This window comes from Parasteatoda tepidariorum, chromosome 3, assembly GCF_982258835.1.
Source record: "Parasteatoda tepidariorum strain Cologne lab strain chromosome 3, Ptep-v5.0, whole genome shotgun sequence".
NCBI classification, from domain to species: domain Eukaryota; kingdom Metazoa; phylum Arthropoda; class Arachnida; order Araneae; family Theridiidae; genus Parasteatoda; species Parasteatoda tepidariorum.
The window spans coordinates 77023705-77049701 of NC_141757.1; the positions used below are offsets into that span (position 1 = coordinate 77023705).

The window sequence follows — 25997 nt, forward strand, 5'->3', positions numbered from 1 at the left end:
CTCTTTTATCCTTATATTTGGCCAATATAAATGTAGATTCAAAATTTCTTCTAATTTTTCAGTACTATTTCAAAAATCTCACGTACGTACCATTTTCTGATTGATTACTAATGGAACGAATTGTTTTTGAAACTAACTATGCCTCAAGAGGACTTATCTCAAAATCAGTTTTCAAGATACATTCATTTTCAGAGTTAGTTGTTTAAGTTTCAGTGCATCAGGGTATCATCGGGGTTCAGGGTATCATCGTTCGTAGTTCTTTGAGTGACCATTTTCCAGGAAGATGGATTGGGTGGAGGAGGTCTAATTCCTTGGACACCCAGATCTCTTGATATAACGCTGCTGGACTTTTTTCCTTGGGGATTTATAAAGGACAATGTTTAAAGGTGGATCGTGTCGAACATTGACGACCTAATATCCAGAATTACAACCGCAATAGCCTCTGTGAATGCCGACATGCTTGCCGCTACCTGACGTGAAATTGACTATCGACTTGATATTCTCCGTGCGACGAAAGGGGCACACGTGGAAGTTCATTGACAAGGGTCATGAAACTTTTTGAGTTTTTCTAACCATTTATGTTATTAATTTTAATCTATCTTTATTATTTTATGAGTTATTAAGCATAAAAATGGGTCCGGGACTTTATTAACATCCGGTATACTATGATCAAAACTACCAGAATATGGTAAAACTTAGATGCTGGCACTATGGGATCACCAAAATTTCTACCCTGTATATGATTATAAGCTCTCTGACCTAAAACCATTTTTGTGTCTTACAAGCGAATGTACATCTGTTGTAAAAATTTCAATATTAGTTGTTATTAACTTAGATCACTTAATTACTATACATATATCTTTAAAATAAAACAAAATATCGTTTTCTGTATAGAAATATGCATTCGAGTAAAAATTATTGTATTAATCCTTTTTTTGTTGCAAACAGAGGGTAATTTTAACTATTGATTATTTTCTATAAATTAAGTAAACCTTCCTGGAAAGTATACAAGCTTCATTGTGATACGTTAATACTCAGAAAATACATTAATATTTATAAAATGACTGTGTGGTCGTATTACATACTAATGTCATATTATTTACATATGGCATAGCATAAAGCAACTATAGTTTCGTCATGAATTATATTTCATCACATAAATCTCGTACAGCATTTGTTAAATAGGCTTTTCGTATCATAATTTATTCGTTCGATTAGCCGAGCACCTTAATTATGCAAGTGCATCTATGGTATGCGAGCTACGTGTAACTTTGTGTTGAAATTCAAAACACGTGACTCTCCATGCACCGGATAAACAAGCATTTTATTTGTAAATTTTTTCGCTCTCGAATCATTTGCTATACATATAATTTTTATTGTTATACTTTAGAGTGTAATACGATTCATTCTAATACATGCAATTTATATGAAATTCATATTTATCTAAGCGAAGGCTTTTGACGAGAAGCTCACATTGTATTGAATTATTGCAAATTGTTAGAATTATTTACTTTAACAAAAAAAATATGTTTTGAAAAGAATGATTTTAAGTATGGACTTTAAATTAATGTATTCTGTTAAGTCTGCGCACATTCACAGCACTAATAGCAATAAGAGTAAAATATTAAATTTGATTTAAATTTAGCATATTGTTCCAATTCTATAATTTAACGAATGAAAATATTTCTTTGAATGAATGATTTATGTAAGATATTAGTAAGTATAATATATTAAATTTGAAATATTTGGAAAGTTATGTTCAGAACAATGAAATTTGAGGGTAAATACTCATAAAATAGTTAAAAACTAAAAAAGAGTGTAACTAATGTGAGAAAATATTGTAACAAAAGTATAAAACAACAAAAGAAAGAAGTTTTGCTTCAGGCTTTTACTGATAAAAATTTTAAATTTTGAAAATAGGATATTTTAATTTCCCGTGCTTAGTGAAATTTTTAATTTGTAGTATTAGTATTTTAAATATAACGAGCCTTCGTTTCAACATGAATTATTTCGAATTTTAAAACTCTTCTTCACCCTTTAAACATTCTATACAATATTTTATGTTTAAAAGATTTTCAAATAGTCATTTCTGCGATTTGTAATGAAGCGCATGGAATTTTAGCAATGATTTTCGATTTTTATTTTTGCTTTTATGAATCTTTCTGACATATATATATATATATATATATATATATATATATATATATATATATATATATATATATATATATATATATATATATATATATATATATATATATATATATATATATATATATATATATATATATATATATATATATATATATATATATATATATATATATATATATATATATATATATATATATATATATATATATGTATATATATATATATATGTAGAGAGAGAGATAGTTATAGATATTAACTTAGTCTTATTATGAATCGCATTTTTCATGAGAAAAAAATAATACGACTTAATGAGTATATAAATTCCTTTATTAAGCAAAAATTCTTAGAAAAATGTAATAATTTATTTATATCAACTCATGAAGAGACAAAATAGTCTCTTAATCTTTATTTTTTAACAATAGAAACAATAGAATTGTTATTTAAGTACTATGCAAATTGTAATATATTTTATATTATTTTGAAAAAAACACTTTTTATTTTTTTTGATTAAAAAAAAGGTTTTTTTATTTTAAAAAAAAACTTTAATTACAGATTTAAAACTTTTTCCTCACTTTTAAAATTCGCTAAATATAGAAAGCTTTAATCTGTAAAAATCACTATGTCAATAAAATTCTAAAATGTTTCTTTTCCTCAAATAAATAACTAAAAAAAGAGATAGACTAAACAAAAAATTTAAAATGCCATAAAATTTAAAACTGACATAAAAAGCAAACAATTTAAAAAGTATTGCATTTCTGAGAGCTCAAATAGCCTTTGGCAAAAAAAAAAGTTTGAAATTTGAAAAAGTCATTCTTCGAATTTTGTTATATTTAAAGGAGTGAAAATATCTCGTAAAAATATCGCGAGTAAAAATATCTCGTAAGGTACAGTTATTTTTGCGTAAAATTTAAATTTACACTTTATACAATAAAACAGTTTTATGATTCAGAAAAATGCATTCAAAAATAATATCGTGCACTTTACTTTTTATTTATTTTAACATTAAAATAAGTGAACGAGAGTAGCTTGAAACGTAGAAGGAAGTACAATAAAAAATAGAACTTTAGTGATTCTTAATATGTTTCATAGCGCGAATGTAAGCCTGTTGTTCGTCTAAAACACCTGTTAACTATTAATAATTCGATTATATGCCTACACTAATAAAAAATTATTGTCAAAACTACCAGAATATAGTAAAATTTACCGTGCTCCTGACTCTAAAGGAACAACAAAATGCTCGGTAATTTTTACCGATGGGCTTTAGGATTTTGGTAAAATTGACTATAAAATATTGTATTTTTTAAAAAATATGATAAAATTTTAGCAAATGTTGCAAAATTTGTTAAGTTCATTTCAATACCCTAGATCATGGCATGAAACTCATTTTTTCGGTTAAATTTATGTTTTAGTTTTGCATTTGTTACTGAATGTGTGGTTATAAGAACTATTTGATTTTGGAATTTCCTATAAGTAATTACCATATGAGCGAGAAAACTGTTACTTAACGATTAGCTTCAATACAGAATCTTTAGATTTACTACCAGAATAATGATATTTTAATGTCATTACTATACAGTACGTAATTTTACTAGAATTTCTTTCTCCGTGAAATGACATAGTGGGTGGCATTAGATATATTGTTCTAAACCAGAATACTGTTCAAATTCAAGAGTATAAATAAAGCATTCAATCTTTGACAAACACCAGACAAAATTCACTTTAGAATTTTGGCATTTTCTAATTTCAGTAGCAGATTTAAGTGTTGAAAAGTAGGTTAAGTAAAACAGAATACTTTTAGTTGGGATACATTCCATTTTTCCCCGATTTGATTAACTTACGTTTATGACAGTAGGAAACTATTAAACAATGTGTAATCTTATACACATTGTTTAATAGTTATAAATATATTCAGAATAGAAGCTCTGAGAAAACGGAATAGAAGTTCAGAATTATATTTAGAAAAAATATACAAAGTTTAGAGAATCACCTAACACGGAGAAAAAAATTCCAATAAAATTACCGTACTGTAGGGTAATACTGATTAAGAAAAACGCAATTGTAAAATACAAACAAACATAAAACCACAATTAATAACACTTTGTTTAAGCCATTCACTTGTTAATTTTTCCGTTCATATAGTCACGGTTTACCGAAAATTCTGATTTTAACTAAAAAGTAAATTTAACCGAATAAATTATTTGTATGCATGCTCTTTTATGTCAGTTTTAAATTTTATGACATGATAAAATTACCAAATTTGATCATATTTACCGAATTTAATCAAAAACAATATTTTATTGTTAATTTTATCAAAATCATTACCAAAGCTCTTCGGTATAAATTACCGAGCTTTTTTGGTGTTCCCATAGAGCCAGAAACGCGATACATACACACGCGAGTCATATAATTTTTTTTCTCAGTGCTTGAATTTATTCAGAATAAATATGAAAGGCTAAGAATTTCAACTTAGACACGCATTCATATTAAACACATAAAGCTATTGAGTTCTCTTTGAAGCATATTAATTACGCACCTTAAAATACCCAAGCATGCCATGAATATGTTTTAAATTTGATCTTACATCGACATGAATCAAACCATCGCCAAAAGTCAGTTGTTGGTCAGGGAGAACATTTTTCAATTTTGGACCCAAGTGCATTTATAATAGTCAGAAATGCGTGTTAGCTATCTATACTTTCTAACTAAATTGGTATACCTATTGGCATGAATCTGAAATATAAGAAAAACTAAATATTATTTTTTAAGAAAAAATGCTGCGATATATAACAATTATTATTAATAAATTTTAGATGTGTTGACATTAATATTCCGTTTCATCAATAAACTAATTTAAGAGTCTACATTAAGTACACTAATAAGTAAATACACCGTCAAAATGAGAGATTGTGATTTGAAATAATAATGATGGAACACATGTATAGTACTTTTGTCCTGAATCCATTTTCTTTTGTCAGAAGTGTGTTTTCTACAATAAAAAGCAATCACTGGTATCTGACAGGTACACAAATAATTTTCTCTTAGAGCTCTTTATTTACTTCCTGGAGGATAATATTTAACTCTCTGGGAAATGAACAAAGCGTGACAATGGAAATCTTAAGTAAGATATAATCTGTAGACATGGAAATATTTTCTGAAACAATGTTTACTTCTCTCGCTCTTCTCTTCTTTCTCTTATTTAATAAAGAGTTTGTAAGAGAAAAATTGTATTTTTTGTTTATGTTTTTGCATAGTTTTAGTTTTTTAGGTTACATTTGTTTTGATTAGACAGGAATCAAGTCAAACTAAACAAAGGACTAGCAAAAATGCTTGTTTTTATATCCTTATTGTGTACATGCAATCTAAAAACCCTCTATTCAATTTCCAGTATTTTATTTTCGTTATCAGTGTATTAATGGAGCAACGTTAAGTAATAATGGAACAATGTTTTTTTTGTTTTTGTTAAATACGTACGGACTTTTGGTGTGTTTTAGTAATGTATTTCTCTAGCAGTCATTATTGAAAATAACAAATACATGGTCATTTTTAAAATGAATGTTGGCCTTAGTCATAACTATATGGTTACAACAATTTATTACAGATTTTATACAGCACACAAAGATGACAGATATAAGTGATCAAGAATTCATATAATATTATTTTGTAAGAAAATATATGTTTTGTCTTTCTATGTTTGGAGTACTAAAATTTCTAAATTAGTACATTGAATGCCCCACTTACTTGGAAAGAAATTGTATTCATTTCAAGTTCAAAGGAATTCGTCATAAAAATATCATTGCATAGGAAAAAAATTAAAAGAAAATAAAACTGTAAAAACCAAAGATCACAATATCAGAAGAATCACTGCTAAATACACTACAGCAGTTACAGACCTTCTTTGCATTACATGTCGCCACTGTTTTTGAAATGAAATCTATTTCTGTTCATTTAAAAAATTTATTGTCTTGTGGAAAATAATTGTTAGATATTTACTATATATTATATACTATATATATTTTAAAACTATATATTATTCACTATACATTATTCAATATATATACTAATGCTATATATTTGTTACTATTCATGCATCATAAGGAGCTCAAAATAGTTAAAAATGATATTTATAAAACCAAAGATAAAATATAAAAAAAGTAAAACTATATTGAAAAAAAACCTCACTCATAATTCGTAGAAGTAAACAGCAGTGCTATACGCTTGGAATAAAATAAAAGTATTTAACGATGTGCACGGTTATTAATTTTGTTTGATTATTTAATGTAACAACTTTCATAGAGTTAGTAATACATGTTTTCTCGAATTCCAGTATACTTCATTTCTATATATTTCGTGCTTTATTTTTTCATAAAGGTATATATTTTTTAACGATTTGTTTTTTTTTCCTTCTCAATAGAGCATAAAAGTCGATAGTAAATTACATGAATTCAAACGGTTAATTATTTCCCTTAAAATCCTAAATACTTTCACAAAGAATGAAGCACTTATAAACATATTACGTATTGGCCATACATAAACGCATTTTGTGACGTATAGTTCGTAGCACACCAGATGGCGCTATCCCCTCTAGCCGCAACGGAAAAAACAATAACAATAAAGTTTCTGTACTGACTTGCATGTGTGAGGGTGTTACAGGGCTAAAGAGAATACAAGGGCTAGTTCACTCCGCTCTTAGAGTTGAAGCTACGATTTCCCTCCTCATGACGTCACTGTGTCTACAGATCTCGGAGATCGCAAGCAAAGATATGATAACTTTGCATCTTTCTCTTGTAAAAATAAGTTAGACTTTTTCTGGTTATTAGTCATCAAACTTTACGTAATTAACACATTATTTCCGTTCATAAACATAGTTCAAAAAAAAAACTTTCTTGGTTATTATATTAAAAAAATACCATTTTAAACTTATAAAAATGTTTTGCTAGTTGGTGAAAATGACACGATAAATACTTTATTTTAAAAAGTTCAGTTTTAACTTCAACTATTAAGAAAAATGAAGGCATATATCGACACTTTTTTTATCTACATATTCTTTTATAAGGATAAGTTAAGTTAAATTTAGAATCCCTGATTTTAAAATATGTCGTTCATAGCAATTTGTTCATACTTAATCATTAGGAAACATCAACCTTAAACGCTAATTACTGAAACAAAATAATAATTTAGGTTCATAATGACATCAGAAATTTTACAATTGCTTATGGACATTTAAATTTACGATGATATAATATATAGATATTTAAATTGAAGAGAATATAATTTTTAAAAAAAATCATAAATATTTAGAATAACTACATTAAAAAATATGTTATGAAATTAGGAGAATTTCAACTGTATACTATATATTTTATTTATACTTTTTACTTACATTTTAATTTTCTTTGAATTTATCTATTTTTTAATTCTTTTCACCTGCCTTTCTTTATGAAGTAGCGAGGCGGTTTCTATTTAGATAATGAATTTTTATAAAAGTTCTTTACGACAGAATAAACGTATTGCGGTTTTATATTAACTGTGTCATTTCGGAATCCATTCTTTACATAGTTGTTCATTTACTTTAGGGAACACGCGAAAAATTATACTTTTTCCTTTTGTTTTTATATCAGAATTTTTGCAAGTTGCAATCGCGCAAACTGACATTTCGATAATAGTTTTAAATTCTTGTAAATTCACTGCAAAAACTGAGGAAAGTCATTATAGAAAATAACAAATGTCTTAGAATATCTCGCAAAAAGAAATGCTCCAATATTAGTTAGAGCTAGTAAGGCCAAACGCTCCGTTCTTGAAGTAAAAGTGCGAGCTTTGCGCCAAAGTGACGTCACTAGAGTGACGTTGGAGGATCGGCGCGGCAAGAGATACTTCAAAGGAGTGAACCAGCCCTTCTATTCTCTTTAGCCCTGAGGGTGTTACCCTTCATCCTCTTGTATCCTTCAAAATGTTGTATAAAATTTAATGCCACGAAATATAAATATGATATGTGTAATATGTTTTACATGCTACATATAAATTGTTATGTTTTAATAATAAGTGTGATGATGGTTTCATCCCTTTGTGTCCTTACAATTTTACTAAACGAAACAGCGACTGTTTTCTTTAGTTGCAGAGAATCTACAGCCATAAAAAACATCATGATCTGGAGTTTGAAAGTAAAGATTAAGCAAAGTCCTTGCTTTTTTAGACTTTTGGAGTTGCTTTCTATTATGTCAAGAAAAATTGTTTTGTTTTTTACAAATTTTGACAGTCGTTTTAACAAATAATTGCACGCAAAATTTCCGGGGAAATTTTGTTTTTGCTTTTTAATAAAATGCAATATCATTTGCTTTTTAATAATTAGCAACGTCAATATTCCAAAGAAAATAAAAATATTTGAATACTTTTATTATTTATTATGCGTATACATGTTTAAATCAAAAGAAAAAAAAATGTGTAATTTGGTTAAAAGATTCTCCGAATTTAGGTCTTGGAGTTTTAGGTACTTAAGTTTGTTTACTCCAAAATAGTATTTTGCATGAACTAAGTATTGTGACTTTTAAATCAGTTAACATAACATATACTTTGTTCATCATGAATAATTGCTTCTACTTTATAGAATAAGCACTGCTTAAGTTTATTCTTTACAAAATGAACTTTCACGAAAACATTTACATCACAAAGAGCAGAAAAAGAAAACACGTAATATGTATTCATAATATGGTGCATAATTCCATTTTCATTTAAATAGAAGCAAATGCAAGTTTCTTTTTATCGTCTTAACTTTAAAAATATATGAATTAAAAAAATTCGGGTTTTTTAGTAAACAAGTAAGTTATATCAACTTTAATGCTTATAGAATGGTTTATTTGCCTTTCTGGTTCAGTTGGATTACGGATTTTGTATTTTAATTTCTTGAGAAGTTTTAAAGATGAAAAGTACGTAAGATGAATCAGAACAAAATAAAAATGTAAGTATTTTAGTTAATTTTCTAATTCTTAAGAAAAATTTAAATTGTATGCTTCAATTGCCAAATATTACTGGATTTTTAAAATATTTTGAATTTTGACACATTTTGTTGAATAATAAAAAGCACCATCTTGTATTATTTAAAAGATTAATTTTACACTTTGAAAAACTATCCAGAGCGAGTTCTAATACTCTGTTCATAAATAAATTGTTGCATAAAATGAGACACAAACAAAATGCTTTCACTTTAATTAGAGCAGAAACAAATGGGTTATTTTTAATTTTTATTAGAATAAATACAATTTAAAATATTGAGATAGAATTAACTATGAAAATAAAATAAATTTTTTTTTCACTTTAATTTTAACCCAGTTTTAATCTTGTAAATTTCTACTATCCCACACAATGCTTTGAATTTTTAATTATTTAGATTATTAATTTAAAATACTAATGTTCAAGTAACAAAAAAATTATTGATGAAAATTATTTTGACATGATTATGAGGTCATTTCTTAGAAACTTGGAAACACATTTTTTTGTGAATATTTCGCTTAAATTGTAATGAAGAGCAATACTTTGCAATATATATTTGCAAAGCTCTTTTTTCAATGGGGCAAGTGAACCTTTATTCAAAAAGATAATGTTAATTTATAAAAAAGTCACCACCTACGTTGGAGGATCTTTGGTATGTCTAATTTATTGCCTTAAAATAGATTGAAACACAAAGGCCGCAAGGAGTAAGCCTTTTCAATAACGAATACAAAAAATTTTTTTTTTTAAATTTTTAATATTTTTTTAAAAAATTATTTAGGAGGAAAATAATAAAAAATCAAGTAAAAGATTTAGACTAGTTTTTAGTTTTGAGTGCTTCTACTATTATTATTAATTCTACTATTATTGTTAATTTTGCTATTATTATTATTCGCTTCACCAGTATTATGAATTTTATTTTTACTGTTATTATTAGTATTAATAATTATATTGCCATTATTTTAAATGAAACTTTCAAATCAGTATCAAACAAATTGCTAGAAACTTTAATTGGAGGTTGGATCATATCTTATTTGACTTTTGTATTCAACAAAATCAGATAGTTCGATGATACTCAATAATTTATCCTCTCTTGGCTTTAGCATAGATTAGTATCTCTCTTCCCTCATTGATTTTTAGCTTACAGTTATCCTCCTCCTCCTAACATCCACCTAGCTTACAGTTATCTGAAATTCTGTACAGCAATATAGTACAACATTATGCATTACTTCTTCGTGATTTATCAACAGATTAGGCTGTTCTATTTATCTAAACCTCATCCTCTGGTATTGTGACATCCGAACAAACATTGTCTTCATCAGTTTGTCTACAGTCATGATTACTACCTTAATTGATTAGCATATTTAACTTAATTGATATCCAAGACATAGCACAAAGTCATGATCCAAAGTGCAATACAATTGTATTGTAGAGCAGAAACAAATACTACTAATAGGTATAAAGATTTTAATTCATAAGTAAAACACGTTCATTACTCTAGATTGATTATGAATGTTAAATTAGATTATCGATAGGAATCTGTAACTAACATAAAATGAGAATGATTATGAAATATGGTTTGGACGAAATTCATCGCTAATATTTAAAGAAAAAAAGGAAACGATATTTTTTTAGATCAGTAAGTTATCACAGATAATGCAACTGTTTAACAACCTAATACTGCCCTTGAGTGTGACAAGAAAACCTGAAAAAATTACATCTATTAATAGATATAGTTATTTTTACAGTGCAATAGCAAAAAAAATTTTGATATTGCACTGTGAAAAAAATAGGTATTCAAATTTTATGAAATTTTCTTTGTTTTTGACGAAATCGTTTCCTGGTATATGGTTCGATCAAAGATTCTGTCAAAGTGACGAAATAACTATTGTCACTGTTTCAAAGAAACGAAATTCATCAAAATTAAAAAAAAAATATTTCGCGATTCCATATTTTAAAAAAAAAATGAAAATGAAAATAAAATCTCTTAGCGCCTAAGTTTTTTTCTAATAATCATTTTAAATTTGGGCACAATATAGGTGAATGAAAGTTACCCAAACAACACAAGAAGAACAAATAGTAGCACGAACATAAGAAGGCCGGTCAGCTTGTTTCGTTTTTTTTTTTTTTCGATTGTCTACTCTTCATTCTAGTTTCGTCATTCTAGTTAACAATCTCCCACGGTGCACTATGTTTCGAATTGATAAAACATTTTCGTCGATATTTGAGAGTTCAAGTTTCGTCACAAATCAATCACGTGATTCAGTGATGAAATGGTTCCCAAAACCATCAAAATACATCTCAAGAATCACTGAATCGTCAATATTGAGAGTATTATTCCTGAGAGTGTGCTAAAAGTCATTTAACTTCAGAAATACTAGTGTCTCAGTGTATTATTACTTATCACAAGCTAACCCCAGTGTACGATAGCATTTTTGATCCTTTCTATAAGAAATAATTATCAGTTTTTTCCTTAAAAATACTTATTCATAAAAGATTGAATTTAAATAAACAATTCTACTGCTGTAGATTAATATAAAATATTTTCAATTAAAATATGTATTAAAATGTCAGGTAAACTTTTAACTAGATAAGATTAAAAATAACAATAAAGTAAAAGATCATTTTAAATTATTTAGTTATCAAAAGTTTACAGTAAAAAACTTCATCTATTTAAAGCTTTATCAAACATCAGAACATAAAATTGCCGCTATTTGTTTTGGATTGTTGTTCTTAACTTCTCATTTTATATTCCAGTTTAGTTGGACTCGTGTTATTGTCTAAATCATAAAGCAGAGATTTTATGATCTTCCAAAACGTGATTATGGTATAGTTTCGCTGTTTCTTTAATGACATTGAAATAAAGAAAAATAGAAAACTTATGTATCCCATTCTAAAAATTTTTTTGCTCGAGTGCAGAAACTTTTTATATTATGTGTAAGATAATGAAGTTAAATAGTTAGTGAGTCAAGTAAAAATGGAAGTATGTGAAATTATTGATGACAGATTGATAAAAATGGATTTTTATATGATTGATAAAGACATTGTATGATATTTATTAAGTAAAATTTAAGCATTTTCTTCAAAATATAGATTTATGAGTACTATTAATAATTTAATTCAATTGTATTAAAGAAAACTTAACTTTTTGCTAAATTTTGCATTATTTGTTGTTTTGATCAAAGATAAATTCCATAATTACAAATAATAATAACTTAATAACTAGAAGAAATCATTGCGAACTTTTTGCAACAAGTACTTAATAGTTTCATTTAACAGTTAACTAAACTAAACTCAGCGGCGTGACAGCCCATAGAGGGCCAAGGCCTCAGTTTTCTTGACCTTGGGCTCTGGGGTGCAGGAGCAGATGTTCTAGTCAGGTGGTCAGCCGAACGCGGAACCCCCAGTGTTTAGTTCCCAAGCATGCTTGTACTCATTTATCGACCCACTGAAGGGATGAAAGGCTGAGTCAACCTTGCCCGGTCCGAGGATCGAACAAGGGACCTGTGGCACGACAGCGAGAAGTGATTTTGCATACTACTGAGATATTTTGCAACTGCAGTAGGTCCTACTTAAAGCGAAATCGAATTTAACAAGATTTAGAATTTTGCGAGGAAAATTGACCATTTCGTTTGGCGCAATGCTATTAATGTATTAGAATGTGCCTTTTAAATGATGATTTTTTCTCCTTTTTCAAATCTAACGAGAATAAATATAATGAAAGTATGAAATGATAATCCAAATAATGAAAAACAAGACATGCAAATGAATACAGTCATTTTAAAGAGAAACTGTATTAAAAAAATCGTTGTGTTCTGGTGTGGAAATGGAACTAATGAAATTGTACGAAGTATAAATGATGAAAAATTTAGTGCATTAGGTGTTTAAAAAGTGTAATTAAAAGAAAGAAAATAAATAAAAGTTAAAGAATCAGCGTTAGAAAATATATTTTCACTTTCCAGTGAATATTTTTAAAAGTAATTCATTTGTAAAAGTTGTTTTTAATTTTTGGAATTAATTTTAAACTTGGATTTAATGAGGGAGCAGATTTAACGAGCTTTTAGCATGTTCCCGAGCTTGTTATTTGCCCGTCCTACTGCATTGCGTATTGAGACAAAAATAGAATATACCATGAATATACTGAATTGATCTTTATGAATTCAAAAATTATCGTACATACACCATTATCAACAACGATGAATATCACGTAGGATAATGTCATGATCATAATCTGTAACAGTAATGCCGCCATCTTGCTCAACAAGGTTAACATTACAAACCGAATTTAGAACGAAAATATCAAATCCGATAAATCCGTCAGTGTTAACTTTTTTGAGTGTAACGAAGATATTTAATAATGTAAAGGAAAATTTGATAAATATATACCCTTTGACGATGCATGCTGTTAGAACTTTCTCGGAAAAAAATAGTGAAGGAAAATTTATTTAGATGTTATTTAAGATATTCAATAAAAGCAGTCAAATAATCCTAAAAAAGAATCCATTTAAACTGTTAACTGTAATGTAACAAACTGTTAACCGCATTTTGATTTTTTTCATCAAATACGGTTAAACAACCAGAATTTTATTCGTACAAGCTAGGCCCACCTTATATTGCCACTTAGTCCCAGCATAACAGATTGCTTCAATACATGGATAGTTTCCGGTGTCCTTCAACTCACATTCACTCACAGGTGAAACTCACATTCAGATACAGGTAGCAGTACCAAAGAGCTGCTTAACGCAAAAAATAATGGTATTTTTATTTATCACGATAGATAGCTCCATCAAATAAAATAATTAAGTCACTATTTGGGGCCTCGTATCGCAGTCAGTTTTTGGTTGAACCACTGACTACAGAAAGGCCCTAGCATGTTAGCAGGGCGGTGTGTCCTCTGAAGAAGTACTATTTTTGGTGACATGCTTATTTTCGAAATTTCCTTTGATTTTATTTAAGTTATTTAAAGACAATTTTTGTTTCATGCTCCTCTTAGCACTTTTCTATTTTGACTTAATGCATTTAAATTTCGGTTTTGTTGAATTCCCTTTTTTATATTTTTATTTGCTAACGAAAAGCCTAACATAACCTAACTCCAATGTCCAATTAAATTTCATTTTTACGATTTCAAAACCATGAATAATAATATTTGTAAATATTTACAAAACCGTAAATTTCTGTATCCTTGGTTATTTAACAGTATCAGTTGTAACCGGGTAACAATTAACAACAATTAACCAATTTTAACAGGTGAACAATTTTCTTAACCGAAAACTTTATCGTTAATTATCTGTACGAACTGCTGCCGGTTACTTTTCCGTAATTTTAAAATGAAAATTATAGCAGTGAAGCGTTTTACTGAATTTCTGATTCCTCTAACATATGTAAAGTGTGTTTATGAAGCTTAAGATGCTTCAAAAGGCCGCCAAATCTGAAATTTATCACCAGAAAATGCAGTTTAGTTGGCCTATGGGGTCTCATGAGACTGGAGAAGCTCGCAATTTGCAATCTTTGATAGGTAAGTAGGTACTTTATTTACGTCACACTAGAGATGCACTATGAGCTTTTGGCGACGGTCTGGACAACATCCCTAAGGATGATCTGAAGACGTGCCATCACAATTATGATCCTCTGCAGAGGGGACGGCTCCCCTGCTTCGGTAGCTAGACGACCTGCACGCGAAGTCTAGCATTTTACGGTAGAGCAGTTTAACGCGAACCGATATCGTGCACCCTCAGTCCCTACGCAGGCTGATAAAAGTGGTTACTGACCGCGGCCAGTTATGCTTGACTTCGGTGTTCTACTGGGAACCACGTCCTTATGATCAGTCCACTGCGGCACTGCAAACTCGGAATCGGAGGAAACCTAAGGGACAATAAGTTTAGACACACTCATTCGCAAACACATTCTATTCGAATCTGATGCAAAAAAATATGAGATGAAAATATAATCAATACTTTTTTCAAACCAAAATACTTTTTAAGTGTACTTATGATATACTCCTTGGCCAATGGATACCGTGTTGTTTGTTCGCCAAGATATACTCTTTAGTTTTTAATTTTATAAAAATGCATCTTTAATTGTATTAAGAAAGATCTAATCTGTAACTTTGAGAAATGTATTTTCTGCTTTTGAGAAAGAACAAAGGAACAATATATCCATGAAAAAATATAGATATTTGTATAATTGTTCTGTTTCCGTGACATTAGTTTCATTGATTTTTATTTTCAAGTTAAATAATTTGTAACTCTTGCATGTCATTATTGCTCACATGAATATATGGATTAGACTTGTCAAACTTATCTTACATTCAAGTCTCGAACTCGATTTTCGATATAGTGGGGTAATATTTAATTGGACGCTGAAAGCATCGAGTTTAATATTGAATATCTATTATTCAAAGTTCTATTTATTGATTTTTTAGATACACCAGTTCGGTTTCCCAAACATCTAATTTTATCCATACGTCATAATTTTTTCAATTTTAAATTACAACTTGATTAATTTTTTCAATACCATCAAATGATGTATAAGTAAGACTGCTGAAATAAAAAAGAAACTAAAAAATAGAGAGTTTTAAAAATTTTATAAATTGATTACCCAATTTTTCTATTTTTATTACTGTCCTCATGACACTGTCGGAACGTGCAAATCCTCATCAAATATCAAAATTGAAATGTGAAAAATATTTCTTCATCCATTGATCTAGAACATTCTTTATTTAAAATAAAATGTTCAGTGCTTTTTTTTCTTGAAATGACATAGAAGGAAAGTTTTTTAAACTTATAAGACAAGGAGCTATGATTTCATAAACGATATAAAATGTAAATTGCCATTTTTTATTCCAAGAAGTTAACTGCTAAAAAAAGATGAAATCGGGATATTTTTCTCTTTTTTTGTTGAAAATAATAGGCAACACTTATGCAATCCACAAAAAATTCAAAAATGTTCACTTTTTTCCTATTTTCATAAAAAAAAATTATAAATAATTGATAAACATGAATTATGCAATTTTTTATGAGTCGATATAGTTCCCATACTAGCTATAATTTTCGAATAATGCCCATTTATTTTACTACGTTTTACATTAATATAATGTCCAAATGTATAACAATATAACTTAAATGTATAACAATATAATTCAGTAGCGATGAAGTAGCTTGGTAAACAAAAAATCTTCAGTAATTGAATCTAAGATACAATATAATTTCACAAAAGCTATTGCGCGTGGAATTTTTTAACACGGTGGACCGTAATTTCTGTCCTACAATTCATCTTCATAATGTTTACAGTTCAGCAGAAACAATAATAGACATTCAGAACATTCATAATTCAGACTTCAAAAATGAACGTTTCTCTTATAGGGGTCAAAAGGGCCCTTTTTGCTGTTTAAGGTATTTTTATAATTATTTATTTTACTAAGCAAGCGAAAGACATGAAATTTTGATACACAATATTTATAAAAATTTAGGGAAAAAAAAGAGTTTCTAAGATCACGTGTATCTTCGGAAATAACTTAAGGAATCGTAAAAAAAAACGATCAAAATGACCAGGGCGGTTCTTCTAGTGTTAATCTAATTTTGATTTTTGCACCCAAAGCTAATGAAGCTATTCAGAAAAATATTTGCCCATGACTAGTGCAAAAACATGATTTTAGGCAATATTTTCGAATTTAGTTTATTGTAATCTTAAAATACCTGTACTCTTAGCTTTCTAAAAATAGTTTACTTTTATTTGTACTCCAATTTTATTTTCGAAGTTGTAACAGTTTTTGTGATAGGTGATAATAGTGAATAGACTAATGATTTCAATTGCGTTTATTTCAAAATCAGATTTCTTTTTCACATTTTGCACAATCTTAAACATGATAACTCATTTTGTTTATAAAATAATTGTCTGCAATTTTTCATGAGCGTTTATGGTTATAGCACACATGTTTTGAGCTACAGACTAAGAGAAAAAGTAGAATTTCATTTTTATGTATTTGTCTTTGCATGTTTTATCGCAGAGGCAAATGCGGATATTTTTAAAAAACTTACTTTTTTAACTACGTTGATCCTTAACTAGGTAGTATATCCACTTGCTTTGAAGATAATAGTTCAAAACATAGTTGTTAGCCTTCTGAATAAAGCCCTCAAAGGATTTTTTCGCTTTAGGCGATAGAACTAATGCCTTATTTTTACCAAAAAATAACCATTTATAAAATAAAATAATAATTTTGTTCTAATATTATAAATTTTTACACATAATAAAAGAAATAAATTAGTTTTTTTTAAATTTTATATTAGTATTTTAAAAAAAATGTTGAAACTAGTCGGGAACCTTAAATAAATGTCATTTTATGTGCCAAAATTTTCTCACGGACAATTTAACTGATTCCCTTTAGTATTGCAAAGACTTTTTTGAAATAGCGGAAGACGCAAAATGGCAAATTAATTTTATTTAGGCAGAACTTGTGACCTGTCTTCTGCCAAAACTGTTCTCATATTTTCAAATATCGCAAAAATGCAAAACAACCGAGTGTAGACCAAGTGCTCGGCAAGTAAAGCTTTCTTCAGATGTTGCTCAAAAGGACAAAAACCAACTAACTAGAGAGAAGGAAATGAATCTGATTAAGAACGAATCTGCTGAGAATGAAACAGTTAAATTACACTTTTGGCCCTAAACTTGCAGCTTAAAATATCCTCAGCGAGAAATCATTAGTGTATTTAAGGTTAAATCTGAGAAGCATTAATGTTAAATTCTGTTGCGTTTTCTTGTATGATTTCGAAGCATAAAATATTGTCCTCATTTATTAATTAGATTATTTAAGGTCACTCCCTAGAAGATTGAGTTCTAGAACGTGAAGATCCGATCATTAGATCAAAATCATTCAGAGTGGTCCGTATTTTATTTTCGGTACATGAAAATTGAATCATTAAATCAAAAATAAACTAGTTTTCTTTTTGGAAATGCGAAGTGGATATAATATACAATGCAAAGCTTTTTATTCTCAACTACTACATAAAAAAAAGAAAGAAAAAAAAACGGAAAATCGAAATGACCATATGCAATTAAATTTTTAATCAACGCTAGTCATTATTCGTTTGAGTTTTTCACAATGTAAATTCTTATGTAACTATTTGCCTTATAAAAATGTTATTTTCATGCATTATTCTTAAAATAATAGATGCCCAACCATTCTTTTATCTGTAAAAATTGAAGAACAAAAGTAATTTTATTCTTTAAGAAAAGTATAAATGAGTCCCGTTTCTAAAATAGTTTTAACGGAATTGACGTTCATTCTTTATAACACATTCTTAAAACACTTTTTGAAGAAGATTATTCCAAAGGACGGATTCACTTTTATTTGTTTCCCATGAATAATTAAATTATGGCCAAGCCGATGACACTTAATCAGAAAGAAAAAGGTAACAAAAGAATATTTTTGGCTTGAAAATGACATTCTTTGTCATAATCTGGACAGATATGACAGCAAGAACTATTTCTTTTATACTTTCTCTGGCTAAAGGAAACGCCCATTGGGCTTAAACATTGTTTATCGTAGACAAGAAATTGAATTTTTTGGAATTATGATATGCCAATCAGGATTTAAAAATATCTGAAAAGTTTTGTTAAAGTATTCTTTTCAAAACAATAAATGAAACCATTGTTATTTTTTCTCATTAAATTTATACTATAATATTTTCGGTAAAATATTTTTTTCAAGCAAAAGTTATTTGATCAATGAAACATTCAATTTTCATCCGTTCATATTTATATCAACATAAAATTGACAATTATGTTTCGTTTAAATCAATATTAAAAATTTGGCAAGGAACTACAATATATTTGAACAGTTAAATACATATTAGAAAATTTATTCAAAGGAAAATAATTTATCAGCATGACTGACACTGTAAAAAAGTCCTGAAATATTACTGTAAATAGTACCGTTTTTCAGGATGCCAGTACTTTTTACTATAAAATCCATTTTTTCCATAAAGTTTTACTCTGTATTTTTCACATTAATGTTTACTGAATTACAGTGATTCAGTAAATATTACTATAAAAATGATAGCATATCAGACTTTGTTTCTTCCGTAAAACTCCATAACATTAATATTTGGATTGTTAATATTTCCGTAAAATTTTCGCAATATTTTTAATATTTCCGTAAACGTTAAAAATGGATATTACGGTAAAACGTACTGACACCCTGAATGCCGGTACTTCCGTCCCTAATTTTTCTGTAACTGTTTTCAGAAAAATAATTACAAAGAAAAATCTATAATTAGTTCTGTAATTAGTGTACATATTACAGTATACATTTTTAAGCAATTTATTTACGTAAGTTGAATATGAAAATAATTTTTAAAAGTTTTAAAAAGACTTAAAACAAATTATAAAAGTTAAAATAAATAGATAAATTAAACAAGCCATCTTTGTTTTCTTCTTCAGTTAAATTTTTAGAAAACGATTTAATAAACTTAAAAAAAACTATGAGAAATGTGAAATTAATAGTTAAGTATGTAACTATTAATAGTTAAGTATGTAACTATTTATAGTTAAGTATGTTATTTGAAATTATGCTTAAATAACTTAAAATTTTACTTATATAGTCTAGAAATACTTATATAGTTCGATAAAATCTTTAAGTTCTGATTTGAATTAAAATAATTTTTTTAAATCAATGCTTTATGACACCATACTATTTTTAAACTTACTAAGTGTTCTAAAAAGCAGTTATTTTTAATCTTTATTTTGAGGGTAAACTTTTTTCTTATATTATAAACTAGTAGACAAACACATTCAAAGATTTATTTTTATTGACCACCTAGTGCTAAAAATCATTTCTTTCAGTTTTTTTCACACATAAGAAAAAGGTCTTTGACCTCTTTCACTTGTGTAGTTGTATAACAATAGGAGGTAGTGGCCTATATTCCCTTTACTTTAACGTGAAAAATAATAAAACGAAAGAAAAGGGTTACGATAAATTTTGTTTTTCAACCATATTCTCACATCGGTTTCAAGATACATTTTTTACAGATCATAAATGTCCAAATCTATTCAAATACTTTATAAGCAGTTTAATATATTATAAAGCCTAACATATATCTTTACTTTTAAAGAAAAATAGGTTAACACACTTAACACACCCCAAGGTAATAAAGATTAAACTCAAATTAATTTGGAAGGAGTTAATTAAAAAAACTAATAATAACTGGCTATATCGTTACTAAAATCAATATATATTTTTTAAAATTAGTGTAAAATGGACTTTGATATTTTAGTATGTATATTATTTACTAAATTCAGAAATCTCATTTTATTTATATATATCCCATTTTAGTTTCATATATACGATGAGTTTGGATAGTTTATTAATTTCATTAGATATGACCTAATTTTGAATTGTTATTTAACGTAATTCATTTATTAAATGTTGAAAAGATTTTCAATTAATTTCCCTACCAAATTGTGTTGTAAACTGTTAAAAAAACATGCGTTATGCTTTCATATATTCAAGGATTGTAATTCAATAAATGTATATATCACAATATTTAAATAAGCACATAATTCATATTGATAATTATTTTAACTAGAAAAATAAAATAATATGCATATAACATGCCGCGAATTTACCATTGAACGTTCTTCTTTACTTAAATACATAAAGCAAAAGTAACGAGAAAACGCATGTTATCTTTTAAAAGTTGTAAAAGTTAAAAAAGTTCGTAACTATACGTATATGTATTTTTGCAGAGCAACCATATACAAAACTCTACAATATAAATATTTAGAATATACTACTTTAAACTCGCATGACCCAAATTCAATTTCATTTGACTGAAAACCCTCTTACGCCATCCTAAGATTTAGCCCCGCTAGATTCCTAGAGTTTATATAAAAGCAGTTGTGTAAATAAAATGTTTTCGATAGGAAGTTCTGCAAACATTGGCTATTTTTTTGTTTTCAAGTATATTTTTTCCTCATGTTTATTATTTGCAAAAACGCAAATTGATACTCTATGAATAAATAAGAACTTGCTAAACCTACTAAACTAAAATAAACATAAAAACAATGTTGATTATTTATTGATAGGGATTTTGTACTTCTTAAGCGAAAGTTAAATTTTTACAGAGAAAATAATATAACACTAGTCTAGTTTTCTGGTAATGAAATAATAATACGATTCTGATTGTATATCTATCGAAATTGAATTTTTTCAATCCAGAATCACAACTGAAAATAACACTAATTGAATGAAGACAAGGAGTTGTAGAAAAAGAATAATGATGTTTTGCACGTAAATGTGATTTTCATTTAGAATTTTTCTCGTTTTTGAAGAATCAATAGACTGGTCGATTCGAATATTTAAATTTTGATGTCTGACGTGGAAGAAGTGACGCAATAATGCATTTCTAAAGTGTGTGTGGAAAATGCTCAGTGTGAATAATTTCGATGTAATCATTTGCTGCGTACATACTGTAAAAATTCCGAATGAAATTACGATAAAAAGTTTCGACAATCAAAGTGCTGGTCATTTTTGCAGTAAAATCCCTTCATACCAGAACACGTTACGGAACAAAAAATCTAATATACTATAATTTTCAGAGTAATAATTACCACGAAATTGCTGCATTATTCTAATTATATAAAAATTACGGTAACTTATTTGTGGTAAAATGCATTTTGCAGCAAAATGGATTTTACGGCATAATGGATTTTACAGTTAAAAGACGGTACTTTACACCATAATTTGATCCGGAATTTTTTACAGTGCAAATAAGACCGAAATGTTGTTATTCTTGTTTTTAACTCTGAAAAGATAAAAAAAAGTATAATAATTATAAATTAATAAGGATTAAAAACTAATTAATGTGTATATTTTAGCATGTTTTGAAACCACCCTAGTGAAACTGCATGATTTAGACATAAATTGGAGGCGAAGTGTCTAAGAACATAATGCATGTTCCCACATCTCAAATGTCGTAATGCATTACTCACCATGGTGAGAGGCAATCAAACAACCTCTTTACAGTCCTGATCTTTCTCCATACGATTTTGGTGTTTTGTGTTTGTTTTTTTTAAAATATCCTTGTAAATTTGAAAAAAAGTATATAGCAGCCTTAATAAGTTAATGGACGATTTTAAGAACTTATGCATGCATATACAAATTCCTCTTCACGTCCGATTTACTCGGAATTGGAGAATAAGGCTTCGATCATACCTTTCTATATCACCCTATTTGTGGATAGATATTTTGAGTCTCTCCATGCTTTTCCTATTTTCATTTCAATTACATTCGTCCGATGCCAAGAGTTTTTAGGTCTTCCTCTTTTTCTATTGCCCTGAGGGTTCCGATCGAAAACTTGTTGTACTTTAAATTTTTTCAGGTTCATGTAGAACGTGACCAATTCCATTTACGTTTTTTTAATTTCCAGAACAATCAGCTGACATCCATTTTGTTTTGCTTTTCTAAGGATTTCTGCATCTTAAATTTTATAGAACCACTTGATACACAAAATGTTTCTTCAACAATTGTTAATAAACACTTGAAGTTCCTTCCTATTGTTTTTATTGCAATTATTTAAAACCTTATCTCTCCCATTTTATTTCTACGGTGCAAACTTTTTTTTGTATGGTATTGTAAATTTCCAAAAACATGGTTGCAACTATTTTACATGAAAGTTGAGTAGATTAACAGCACTTCACTACACCAAGAACCAATTTATAGTTCCTAGTGTAGTTTTAACACCGAGAATGTTTCATAACTCTTTTTGGTGTAAAGTAGCTGATATCATTTTTTAGTATTCAGTAGCATTGGAATTTATAATTACTTTAGACTAAGGTACACGTAAGAGTTAGCAAAGATATTTTTGCAATACAATAACAGGCAAGAATCACTTATTCACGACGCATGGCTACACTAGATTTGGAAATAAAATTAGTTTGTAAATCAAATATTTACTCTGCTCCGCGAAAATTTAAGGCGAATTCCTATTAGGATTGGAAGAACAAAAGCGGATTTGAATTTTAAAATTAACATTCAAAAAATTATACTATATAAAATTATACTTTACGGTTCCCAAGAGATTTAAAAATTGATCTATAAATAACCTTATTATGCAACTGAAATCATTAGTACGTATTAAATGCCGAACTTTTATTTTGTAGATGTATAGCTGCTTGGAGGACGATAACAAACTTAATCCAACTCCTCAACAATCAACTGACGATACCCAAAGTGTGCCAACATTAGGGATATCGGAAGCAAAAATAATTTACGTCTGGTGTGAATGCGCGTGAGCTTTGTGTAAGCTTTTCCTATCTACCTCAGTGGTAGATAGAAAATGTGCATTAAAACAGCTAGAAAGTTCCACACTTGGAGTAAAGTAACCGTCATCATGTTTTTTATTCAGTTTTGCTAAACTTTATAATTACAGTACGATATAATACACGTAATTCCAACTAATTATGAATGAACACTCGATTTGGAGTTAACTTGAAATACGCTTTACGCAATTTTTTGGGTTGGTCAATATAATTTTTAAAAAAAATATTATACCACATTTTTTACAGGATACTCTAAAAACTGCTTTAACTACTTCCTACCAACCACTTCACTTCTTTACATGTTATCAGGTAAACTTGAAAAAAAGGAATATATATATTGCACAACACTATTAATTTATGTTTTTTAAGCCATTTCACAGCCTAAGAATTCCTTTATTTTCATCAAACGTCCAATTGTTTGATAAAAAATAAAAGCATAATTAATTAACTATTATTTTTCTTTTCAGACAGAACAACTGACATTTCTGTGGGTTCTATTCATCATGATTGTTGCTGGAAATAGCGCGGTGTTAATAGCATTGTCACTGTCAAAGAACAGGAAATCAAGAATGAACTTTTTTATTATGCATTTGGCTATTGCAGGTAAACAAATTACCATTTTTAAATACGTAATGATATTTTGAGTTAAACTCATGGGTAACGTAAGTCTAAAAATTACAATAATTTTTGTCATAGTACCATTCTATGTTCACTGTAAAAAAAATTCAGTATACCTGAAAACCAAAAATGGCAGCAACTACTTAACACGAAAGTCTACTACATCAAACAACAAGGATAGTTCCTGGCGCAGTGAAACATTTAAAATATTCTTTTACACTACTCAGACTGAAGTAGTCGCCACTATGTTTGTTATTCTGCTATGTAAAAATTTGTAATTACAGTTTGATGATACACACCACACACGAATCAGTTAAGTTATTTTTATGAGACAGTATAAAGTAATACTCAATAATTTAACTTGAATACATACTCTAATTCGTAAAATAAAGTTACTTTGTTTATAAAGCTTAAGCATCGCACAGAGAGAATATTAAGACGAATTTGAATTAGGCTTAATAGAGCAAAAATATATAGAAAGAATACATTATAAAATTATTTAATACAATTTACAGAGACTTTCAGGTGTTTAGAGCTTTAATACACTACTTAAATTATATAAGCTAGATTGGGTGTTAAGTTGAAAAAAAATCTTTTTTCACAAAATTTTAAAATTGTTCAATACAAAATTGAGTTGGAAATTACATCACAGATTTCAATAAATTCTTACATATTCTATGCTTAAATTAAAAAATATCGATTAAAAATTTAAATTAAGAATTTTTAAGTTGAAAATATTCTATGCTTAAGTGTCATAGCATTATTATTTATGCCATGAAAATCTTTGGTTATTTTATTGGGCAAGCAAACGATGGCCGTCGGCATTGGATTGGTAGTCGTTATTCCAAATTTGATGTTGGTAGTAGTAAATCCAAAATTTGGTCGGCTGTTCAAAAATTATAAAATAAAGTAAAATTAATGTGGGACTCTTAAGATTATTTTATAATATAATAAAAATTTCTTTTTTTTCACCCTCATTTTTTAAAAATTTTCTTCGTATTTTTGAAATGAACTTTAAAATGTTATTTAAGGCTTATTCCTTAACAGCCCTTTAGGAAAACCAAACAACTTAAAGGAAATCTAAATCTTTTGAGAAATGTTTCAAGACAAAAAAGCATTGCATAATTAACGTCGTACATTATTTGATCACTTAGATTTGTTTTATTTTTGAAAAGTGGCCATAGTTTTTTTAAAAAAAAACTGTCAAAGTTAAAAATGCTGCAACTAGCCACTGGGCGGTAGTAAAATATCCTAATTTCACCCTAAAGGTTATAGGAATGGATCAATTTCTGCAAATTATAATAATTCAATTTCTGCAATTTATAAAAAAAATAAAAGCGCTGAAAAATTGAAAAACAGCTTCAAAGAAACTGAAATTTTAATTGCTTTTACATTATAGCTCATTTTCTTCTTGGCGGACTTTTTGGTGGAACTAACCCACATTTGCGTAACATGGACAGAAAAACCACGAGAACCTCCCACAGTTAGCCTGACGGTAAGGGAACTCTAACCCATGTTTCGTCTTCCCCTGAGGATATTTTACGTCAGCGCTGTGACGCTGATACGATACGATACAGCGCTGATACGAATTCCGAGTCGTGTTCGGAATTCGTATCAACCAGCCATCGCTGGGATTCTGCCCAGTTCACCCTTTGAGAATGCGAGCGCTCTATTCCCTGAGCCACCACGGTTCCAATGTATACTTTTCATTATTAGTGTTAATTAATTTATTCAGATAAATATAAGTGGAAAAGAAGTACCCCCATTAAAACAATATAGTTTTAACATCCTTACAAAAGAATAAGGTGATTTTAAGGTATATATGAGGTACAAATGAAGTTGAAATTGAGGTATACTGATGATGTTATTTTTGTTGCAAAATATGACCTCATTTTCAATCTCAGGTGTATTTTTTACACCTGTCAGAC

At 28.2% G+C, this 25997-nt stretch overlaps 1 protein-coding gene across 1 annotated transcript in view; it reads left to right on the plus strand.

Moving 5' to 3' along the window:
* The window catches only part of LOC107450078 (cardioacceleratory peptide receptor-like), a 97959-nt gene that overhangs the window by 41310 nt on the left and 30652 nt on the right, over positions 1-25997 (plus strand). Inside the window, exon 2 of the mRNA XM_071181697.2 lies at positions 23919-24054. Coding sequence (XP_071037798.2) covers positions 23919-24054 — 136 coding nt within the window. The remainder of the gene's footprint in view (positions 1-23918; positions 24055-25997) is intronic.